The 9,778-nt window shown below is 50.3% G+C and overlaps 1 protein-coding gene across 4 annotated transcripts; it reads right to left on the reverse strand.

The window, feature by feature from the left end:
- Nucleotides 1-1,225: 1,225 nt before the first annotated feature.
- PIGO (phosphatidylinositol glycan anchor biosynthesis class O) lies at nt 1,226-9,517 on the reverse strand. Of its 4 annotated transcripts, none has more exons than XM_040481578.1 (11): nt 9,416-9,517; nt 8,130-8,669; nt 7,362-7,505; nt 7,052-7,175; nt 6,573-6,732; nt 6,187-6,366; nt 4,398-5,925; nt 3,594-3,800; nt 3,162-3,376; nt 2,478-2,548; nt 2,197-2,326 (listed from the first exon to the last, which is right to left on the reverse strand). In XM_040481578.1, the coding sequence occupies exons 1-11, from the start codon at nt 9,513-9,515 to the stop codon at nt 2,197-2,199; spliced, it is 3,399 nt and encodes a 1,132-aa protein (XP_040337512.1). In that variant the 5' UTR covers nt 9,516-9,517. The 4 variants fall into 4 exon arrangements, with proteins under 4 accessions (XP_040337511.1, XP_040337512.1, XP_040337513.1 ...); XM_040481579.1 differs by having other exon boundaries at nt 9,204-9,453; XM_040481577.1 differs by lacking the exon at nt 9,416-9,517 and having other exon boundaries at nt 1,226-2,326; nt 8,130-8,940.
- Between the last annotated feature and the right edge of the window lie 261 nt (nt 9,518-9,778).

The raw sequence follows: 9,778 nt of genomic DNA on the forward strand, positions 1-9,778 counted from the left end.
TTTTTTTTTTTTTTTTTTTTTTTTTTTTTTTTTTTTGAGAGAGAGAGAGAGGGTGCGTGGTGGAAAGGCAGAGGGAGAGGGAGAGAATGAATCTTAGGCAAACTCCATGCCTGGCGCTGAGCCCAACACTGGACTCGATCTCACAACTGTGAGATCATGACCTGAGCCGAAATTGAGTCAGATGCTTAACTGACCGAGCCATCCAGGCACCCAAAATTGTGCACTTTAAATGGCTGGATTTTATGGTAAATTGTACCTCAGTAAAGCTCTCTAAAACAAAACAAAACAAAACAAAACAAAGCAAAACAAAACAAAACAAAACAAAACAAAACAGTTGGGCACCTGGGTGGTTCAGTTAGTTGAGCATCCAACTCTCAATTTTGGCTCAGGTCATGATCCCAGGGTGATGGGATAGAGCCCTGCAAAGAGCTCAGAGCTGAACATGGATCCTGCTTAATATTCTCTCTCCCTCTCCCTCTGCCCCTCCCCAGTTCACACACACTCTATCTCAGAACAAAACAAAACAACACAACACAACAAACAATAAGTGTGTAATGGGGTCTTTGATGTCAAGTAAGAAGCAGAAATGAGATTTTTTTTTTTTTTTGAGAGAGAGAGAGAGAGCACAAGCAGGGGAGAAGGGCAGAGGGGGAAGAGAATGTTAAGCAGGGGTGCTCATGGGGCTCAATACCACAACCCTGGGATCATGACCTGAGCAGAAATCAAGAGTCAGATGCTCAACTAAGCCACTCAGGTGCCCCAAGAATTTTTAACAGATCTTTCTCTTAAAGGATCTTGTAGTTAGATCAGAAGAGGAAATAGCCAATGGTACTAAGAACAGATTTTCCTTAGGCTCCAGGGAAGGAGGCTCTCTGCAAAAAAGGAACGGGATTGGGGGGAACCTAAGACAAGATGAGGGACGAGGCTCTGAAATCCTTCCCATGGGTGCTTGGGATGGGAAAGGGTCTTTTCTTCTCACAAAGGCATTGTCTGCTTATTAAATGATGCTTGGGAATAGTGTCCCCCAGATTAAGGAAAGGGAAGGGATCTTTTTCTAATTCATCTTACAGTTTTAGCTGGGGCCTAACTTCTCTTATATTATTAAATCTATTCCTGCCAAGGTTACCAATGTCCTATCCTCTAACTGCCTGAAACAGTATGAACTTATCTTTGTTTGATCTCTGTAGCATCAGAGACTATTAGCCACAATAATTCCAACTCTTCCTTTAGCTGCCACAGTGGTGAATGCCTTTACTTCACCATCACTTGTCCTGGGCATTATCAAACATCAAATCCCAGTCCTGACCCTTCTCCTCAGGGTCTTCCCCTCCCCCTCCTTTGATGGACATTTCCATGAGAATTTGCCACCAGTACTTCAATCTTACATAGTAGTGAGGTGGATGAAGAACATAAGAGACATGCATTAAATTTATATAGTTTTGGCTCCAAGTCAGGAATAATCAATGGGACAAGATGGAATGCTATGTAAGATGGGCAATTAGGTCTGATAAATGGCAGCAAAGGTTGGAAAACTAGGGTGGCCTCCTGGCCTCCACAGAAGCAAAGGGCAAAGGGTGTTCTAGCGCGAAAGAACACAACAGAGGAGGGAATGCAACACTGTTTGGGGCTTTAGACAGTGGGTTTGTGTACTCCATGTTGCCTGTGCTTGTCTTTTCAGCCATCTCTGCTATTAGCAGAAGAATTTAATAAAACATGTTACATGGAAAAAAAAAAAAAAAAGCCGGTGGGATAACAGGAGTGATTTGGGAAGAAGTAGAAGTGAATTCAGACAACTCCAACCACCTCCCAAAAGTTTTCAGGTGTAGCCAGGTCTGCACAAGATGGCTGATGCCATCTGTGCCTCATAGGAGGGGAGAGTGACCCTCTTCCTATTCCCTGTAGGACAGTGGGGGCTCCCCCACCTCTCAGACACACATATTTACATTATTATTTTATTCTACTTTGGAGACCACCCTCCAGTCCCTTAGATGCATTCAAAGCAGCAGTTAGGGACCATGCCCCACTATGATTTTGAATTATAAAATAACGAAGTCCCAGATGTCAGTAGCTCCTGGCTGCATGGTGGTAAGAAGTGTGGCTAAGCCTCTCTTGCAGATGATCCAGCACCTGTATAGGCCAGGCGAGATTGTTCTTCAGCTCTCCCTGTGGCCACAAAGCCAGCACTTGCAGCCTAGGCTACCTCTGTTGGGCCAGAACTAGCTGCCTGAACCAGGAGCTCACAGCACCATCCACTCGCATCACCAAAGCTATGCCCAGGAAAAGTCCCACGCTGCTCACAATGAAGCCCACAGCCTCAAAAATGAACCTGCAAAGAAATGTGGAGAATTCTCAGGGGACACTGAAAGTAGATCTGGAGGCCTTTTCCCTGATGAGACAAAACCTGCCTCCCTGATGTTCATTCTTTCATCCAAGCTTACCCACCCCAATGCCAATACTTCTCAAGCAAATCCACTCACTTGGGAGCAAACACCTTCCAGACCATGAGATGCCTGCGGAGGATGGAGGCTGCCAAGGCACAGGCCAGAATCTAAGAAAGGATACGAAAGGTCAAGTTATTTGGGAAGGGGAGAAGAAGCAGGTCAAAGGGAGAAGTGCTATAGGCCCCTGTGAAGAATGGGAGGAGTAGGAAACTAGTGCATGTCAGTGAAAAAAAAAACCCTAGATGAGGAGTTGGGAGACCTAATTCTTTTCCTGGCCTCACCATGACTCACTGTGTGACCTTGAGCAAGCACTATCCATCTGTGCTTATACTCAGGCTCTGCCTTCCAGGGTGGAGGAAGATGTCAGAGTCACACCTTCTGCCTCTGAAGGGAAAGAAGACCCATGACCATAGCCTGGGAAAGAATCCTGGCCATCACCTCAGTTTTTCCAGTCTGTCCACTAATGGAGGAATCCCCAAATGCAACCAGCAGGGTCCAGATCTAGCTTGTAGAGAGGAAACAATCCATGACTAGGATTAAGGAGACTCAGGTCTAAGTCTCAATATAACCACTTGAGGCCACTGGCCTTGGGCAACCATTTTTCTTAACTGTACTTCAGTCAAGGCTGTCTCCTAGGGTTTTGGTAAAGTATGAAAAAAAGAATGTGATGTACACACATGAGAAAAGGTCACTAACCCTGTGATCTCTCCCTGTACCTACCTGAATACCAAGGACAAAGAGGTACTTGAGGCCCAGCTGCAGCAGTGCTGCATTGAAGTGATGAGGCGCATCCCGGAGCCGCATCTCCATCAGTGGCTCCTCCTCCTCCTCAGGCCTGACTCTGGATTCAGCTTCACTCCCTAGGGGCTGCCACCTCTTCCGAGGTCCTTGACTCTCACATAGGAAGGGCCAGAGCAGAAGCAATGGGCAACCTACTGCCTCAGAGGAAGGCAGGACTAGAATCAATGGAGGACCCAGGGACCAGGCCACCCTGGCCCCCAACCACCCTAGTTGACTGAGGCTCCAATTACCATTGGCCAAGGGGTGCCAAAGATCCAACAAAATCACATCTCCCCACTCAAATCCAGGACTTTCTTTTCTTTCCACAAATTCAGAGTAAACAAGGGAAGCAAGAGAGGAATGAGGAGTTACCTGCAAAGAGGAGATGGGAGGCAAAGGTGTTGGCTCCCACCAGCAGAGCAGGCAGCCAGGTGGAGGAACCATGACCCTCTGGGAATCCCACGAAGGCTGCGTGCCAATGAATGGCTGGAAAGACAGGCTGGTGGCCCGTGGAGTAGAATGTCTGTGTGGCCATGAGGGCCCAGGCAGAAACTGCCTGCCATGGCACAGTAAAGGGACCTGGGGGAAGAGATATACCTTTTCACAGTCACATCCCATTCTCTAATCCATAGCCTACTGCCTCATGATCATATACTCCTACTACTTCAGTGCTATACACACACACACACACACTTGCACATGCCAATCATCCAACCTCTTTACATTCAACACTCTGTTATTCTAATTCCCTCTGTGGCACTAAGTCCCCGTTACTCTAAATCTGAACATCTCAACTATGATCTATCTCTTTCTCTCTCTCATATATGCACAGCTCACTGTTGACATCACATGCTCATAATTCACCACTCCCATCACTGGAAAATCAGGAAATGCACTCATGAAGATGCAGCATTTCAATAAGAAATGAGTCTTGGAAAAAAAAAAAAAAAAGAAATGAGTCTTGGAGTACTCCTGTCTCTCTCCTCCATGAACCTTGCTGGCCTTGAGAGCCAGTGGGAGGGATCAATTAGCTTGGCTACAGCAGATAAGAGGACATCTGGAGAACCCTCCCAACCGTGTGAAGAATCTGAGGAGCAACACCTCCCTGAAAACAAGAGGGGCCGAAGTCACATCACTACTGTCCTTGGATGAACCAGGGCTGAGAAATGTATTTACCAGGGGTGGTGATGGATATCCCAGCAGCAAGCAGATGCAGGAGAAGGAAGCTCTGCAGAAACAGAAGCAGGAACACAAGGCTAATGCGTTCTGCATGCAAAAGCAGAAGTGGGAAGGCCAAAAGGGTGAGAGCTGTGACCATAGCAGCTGAGTAGACACTCCCCAACTGATAAGCTGCCACAGTCAAGGGGCCCTGGGATTTGGTCCTCTCTAGACGGCCCCGGAACTCCTCCTGCATATGTCGGTAGATTTGAGGAACCACATAATCCAGGTCAGCGCGAGAAGTTGGGGGGCCTGAGAAGGGAGTGAGGACAGTCCTGGTCCTTGGAGCACCTGTTGTAGCCTTCACTAGCACTGTCACAGGCCTCCAGAGCAACAGCATGAGCCCTGAAGCGGCCAATCCTGCCACAGCCCTGGGCAGCACAACTGATGCTCCAGCAACCAGGGCCCGGAGACGTGGGGGTGCTTCATCTGCTCCTGATGCCAATGCCCAGTAAGCGGCAGTGCCTAGTACCATTAAGGGCAGCCCCCAGCGCACAAAGAGCACAGAGGGCTCAGGGCTCTTGAGGTTACTGTAGCGGCGAAGCCACAGGCGCACAGCAACTAACAGGGCTACCAAAGCCCCCACACAAGCTCCATACCACAAATTCTTGGCTCGACCACCCACCATGGATGCCAAGGGACTCAGCCAGGGAGAGGAATGGCAAGCAGGTGTCTCTTCAGGGCACCGATGAAAAAGTCCAGCTAGCCTTATACATAAAAGCAACCCAACTCCAAGTCCGAGGGCATGTGTGCCATTGTGCCGTGGCGGGCCTGTTGAGGCCGAAAGGCAAAAGCGGGGTATTGTGAGAAGCTTAGGTGGCAGCAGCTTGCCCTCCCAGTGAAGTTGGGCAACCAGGAGCAAGATGAATGAGCCCAAAAGGAAGGGGGTGGCCCTGGCCTCAGCTACAACAAAACTGTCAGAGAAGAAAGCAGCAAAACGAATGAGCAGGAATAACAGAACAGGCCCAGGGATGGGCAATAGGGCTGCTGGGGGCCTTTTGGACCCCCAGCCAGCCCACGCTTTCCACAAAAAAGGCAGGAGTGAGCCCACTGCAGCCATGGCCCCTAGGACCACTGGATCTGGCTTCAGTCCAGTAGCTGTCAGGAGTCCAGCACACACTATAGCACCAGCCAGACCATAGGCTATGGGTGTTAGGAGGAGGGGGCAGAAGTAGAAGCCTGGGGATGTTACCCACTGGGATACCAGCAAGCAAAGAAAACAGGCAGCAGCCATGAGAGCAGCACCCCCTGCCATGCGAACCAAAGAGAAACGAGCCCAAGACTCAATGCACATGGCCCGAACTCCCCGCAGGAACTGCTGCAGCTCAGTAATCACAGTCTGTAGTGCTGCCTCAGCCCCCTGGGGGCTTTGCAGAAGCCGCTGGTAGTCAGCAGAGGCCTTGGAGAAGAGGTTCTGCAGTCGATGAAGCTCCTTAATTTGAAGGTCCTGAGCAGCAGCTGAGTAGGTGTGAAGAAATCGGGATACCTGGCAAAAATGGTCAGAGGCCAAGGGAACACATCAAAGACATAAACCGGGACAGAGGCAAGGGTTAGTGTTACCAAAGCAGGTATCTGGAAAACAGGGACCCAAACTCTGTCCAAGACAGGGGGGAAGTGAGGGATAATGGAAGGAGGACATGGCTATGGACAGTGGGATTAAAAATGAACAAAGGACAATGAAGTGATCATTATGCTTCTTCCATGCCCACCCTAGCTCTATCACCTGGAAACCCAACCCATCACCTACCTGCTGGGCATTGAGATGAAGAGCTGAGGCTTGGGCCAGAGCAGAGGAGTGAGGCTGGGGGTGTTCAACCACTGAGAACAGCTCAACCATTACCTCCCCGATGTTCCCAAATGGAATGGGCAGGCCCAGCAGCAGGGCCAGCGTAGGTACAAGGTTGATTTGAGGAACTATCTCCGGCTCCTAAAGGAAAAGGAGAGGGGCCAATGGGTTCACCACAAAGCTGAGATCGGGATTTGGAATGGAAGACAGGGACCTAGGTAGGAAATGAATGGGGAATGCCCAGGGTAAAGAATTTGGGGATCTAAAGTGGAGGGATCCACAAGAATGCTGTGATCTTGATGAGGCTGAATACCAGGAGACCCGACAAAGCACACCCCAGACCTCACCTGTGGTAGGGCACTGGGAAAGAGGGCTGTGGGACTGTACAGAAAAAGTGCAGCTGAGATCTCCAGCTCACTATCCCCTCCGTGGTCCCCAGTCATGGTCATTCCATGGTCCCCAATCACCACCAGCAGTGTGTCATTCTCCAGACGCTCCACAAGTCCCCTGAAGGCCAAGAAATATGTCAGGGGGTAGGAATGGATGAAGATTTTCCTTGGAGACCCATTTACCCCCAGCCATAACTTCCAACAGGAGGGCTTAGACATTTGGCAAAGAGATACCTCTTCATTCACAACCCTACTGCCCAAAGCCACATGCTGAGTCACTCAAGATGAATGAGGCTCCTAGCTTCAAAAGAAAGGCCTAGAAAAGACAGAATTCAGCAAGGAAAGAGGCTCCAAGATAAAGACTTTTTCTCTTGGGCCAATATATCCTGAGATTCTCAGACACAAACCCACTCCCCCAGCCAATAACCCACACTCACTGGATCACCTGGTCCATTTGGCTAAGTTTCTTGGCCATTTCAGGGTGGTGAGGGCCATGCTTGTGGCCACAGTGATCCACACCCAGGAAGTGAGCAATCAGCATATCCCATTCACTACTGTCCACTGTGAAAGGAAGAACACTGAGCACAGGGGACTAAGGCCACTCCTCAACCCCAGCCAGCTTTTGACAATCTATCAAGGGACGTAAGCCCAGGCCACTGCACCCATGGGAGGGTCAGAATTTGTGACCTGAAGCAACCCTCCCCAGCTCCTAATCTTAGTCAGACCTGCCTCTGGCCCAATGCTCACTGGTTGGGTAGAGGTGTTCCAGGATGCCATTGTCCACTGTGTGCAGGTCTCTCACATTGAAAGATGGGAAGAAGAAAGCTTGAGAGAAAACTCCAGGAAAAAGATCTTTCCAGGTATCATCTCCCATGAAGACCACACGCCTTCCTGCAGGGACATGAGAGTGGGTCACAGCCTGAGCAGGAGTCAAGGCAGGGGTAAAAAGAGGGGGACCTTTAAAGACTCGTCAGAAATCTCAACCATGCACTCGAAGGGACAGCAATTTCATCCAACAACTCTTTATCTTTCAAGGCCTAAGATTTTCTGCCAAGAAGCTTTCCCTGTTAACCATACTTTCCCCAATAACAAGACTTTTCACTTCTTGTTTCTACAAAAGGCTCTGCTAATTCCCAATTCTTGGCTATCTTTGCTGATCTGTCTTTCCTGGGTATATGTTACATTTTCCAAGTCAGTGAGTGGACAGGGCATGGACTGACTCTTTGCTTTCTCACTTGTGAGAATAACCGGATTCACATCTTCTCCTCATCTCTCCACTGCCCCTTACTGAGAGCTCCCCCTAAATAAAAGCAACATTCCATGCAGACTAGAAACTCCAGAAGGACAAAGCCCAGACCCCTACTTGCTGCATGCAGGGCTCTAGTCTCTTTCTCTTCCCCTGTCCTCCCACAGCATAGTCTAGCAAGTAGCTGGACACCCAAAGTTCTAGCTCTCTGACTTCTAAAGACGAAATCTGCTAAGGTACTCTGGGACTCCAAAGAGGCCCAAACTAACCTGCACTGGCAAGCTGCTTAATGAGATTGTCTTCCACTATGGCATAGCTGGCAAAGTTACTGCCAGCATCAATAAAGGTAGGCAGTGAGCCAGTGGTGAGGGCCTTGAGGCGCTGCATGGTGGTGGTGGGGGGATCAGCCTTAGACTGGTAGAGCCTGGAATGGTGGGGCTGAATCTCCAGGATCCTCTGCAAATAGTCCAGTTTACCCAGGAAGGGCAGAGAGACAGGAGGTTCCCCAGGCCCATGTGAGCGCTGGGGCTGGGCAAAGTCAAATCGCAGAGCATCTATTAGCACCAACACAACCCGAGAGAATCGAGAAGCCATCCAGCAGGCCCCGGGTTTCCCTTGGCTTCCCCATGGCAGGGACCCAGGGCCTGGGGGCTCTTGGCAGCTGCTATGGTTGGTGAGCTCCAAACGGGTGAGCAGGAAACCACTGGTGAAGAGGGCAATGCCAGCGTAGAAGAGGAAGCCGACCCAGGCCAGGAAGAGCAGCACTGAGATCTTCTGCATCCTGCTGGTAGCGGGCAGGGAGTTCATCACTGTGGGGTAAAGAACCAATGGATTTTCTGGTCCCTCAATACAAAGCCAAGCTAGAATCACTTCCTCTTGGAAGCCTTCCAGAAGATAAACAGCCCCATAGCCAACCCAATGCAATGTTCCTCTCCACCAGTTACACCGGTGTTTCTGAAGGTGAGGTCCGCAGATTATGGGCATCAACCTGGAGCAGCCGTTTAAAATGCTGATTTCCAGGCCCCACCCCAGATCTACTGAATCGGGATCTTTCGGGGTGGAGCATAGGGATTTGCACATGTACTCCAGGAGATTCTAATGATGAAAAGCACAGTCCACGAGGGAAACTTATTTCAAGTGGTACACCGCTCTCTGACAGCTCATTTCTCCGCCTCTCTCCTTGCCAATCTCAACACCCATGGGGTGCCCAGGGCTCGCAGCGCAAGGGAACCTGGGCCGGAATGACGGCGCCGCCTGGTGGAGACCAAGAGGACCAAGGGGAGGAGTCACGCTCCGCTTCTGGAAGGCGGATCGCCAAGAGACCAACCAGAGTCACGACCTACCCCGCGCAGCAAAGCAGAGTCGCGGGGTCTACGGCCGGTGGGCCTCGCCGGGACCCACACGTCCGGACAGCTCTGCCTCCTCTGGTGGCTACCTGGCCATCTCCTGGGCACCCTGGCTCCGGTGCTTAGCCGGCTGCGAGCTGCGGGGGATGGTTTGATTCGGGAAAAGGGATTGAGGAGTAGGGAGTAGGTTCTCGGGGACCCTGGCTCACCTTGAAAGGCGCCCGGAAGCGCAGAGGCAACGCCTGCGCACTGGTGGTACCATAGACAGACGCGGGCCGACAGAGTGGCCCACAGGGGCCCCATCGCCATCTGCTGGCGCCTCCAAGGAGGTTCCTCAAGGAGCGCAGGTCTGTGGTTTAGGGGAATTAGGGGCAAGGAACAAAGCTACAACTCAGTGAACCACTGGTCATTCTTGGTTAAGGTTAAGAGCTGGCCTTTTGGAATCAAACTTAGCTTGAATCCTAGCTCTGCCACTCACTGGCATTATTGGGCATTACCTCATCTGTAAAATAGGGATAAATAATATTTATTTTCTACTTGCTTAGCTGACACCAACTGATAGGTTTTATTAT

Source organism: Herpailurus yagouaroundi, unplaced genomic scaffold (assembly GCF_014898765.1).
Source record: "Herpailurus yagouaroundi ecotype Mexico unplaced genomic scaffold, PumYag 160, whole genome shotgun sequence".
NCBI classification, from domain to species: Eukaryota; Metazoa; Chordata; class Mammalia; order Carnivora; family Felidae; genus Herpailurus; species Herpailurus yagouaroundi.

Coding starts and splice junctions, on each gene's coding strand:
- PIGO (XM_040481577.1), bottom strand. CDS start 8,940: ATGTGCAAATCCCTATGCTCCACCCCGAAAGATCCCGATTCAGTAGAT. Junction 7,176..7,361: donor GGAACACCTCTACCCAACCA/GTGAGCATTGGG, acceptor TTCCTTTCACAG/TGGACAGTAGTGAATGGGAT. Junction 2,549..3,161: donor TCTTTGTCCTTGGTATTCAG/GTAGGTACAGGG, acceptor ATCCTTTCTTAG/ATTCTGGCCTGTGCCTTGGC.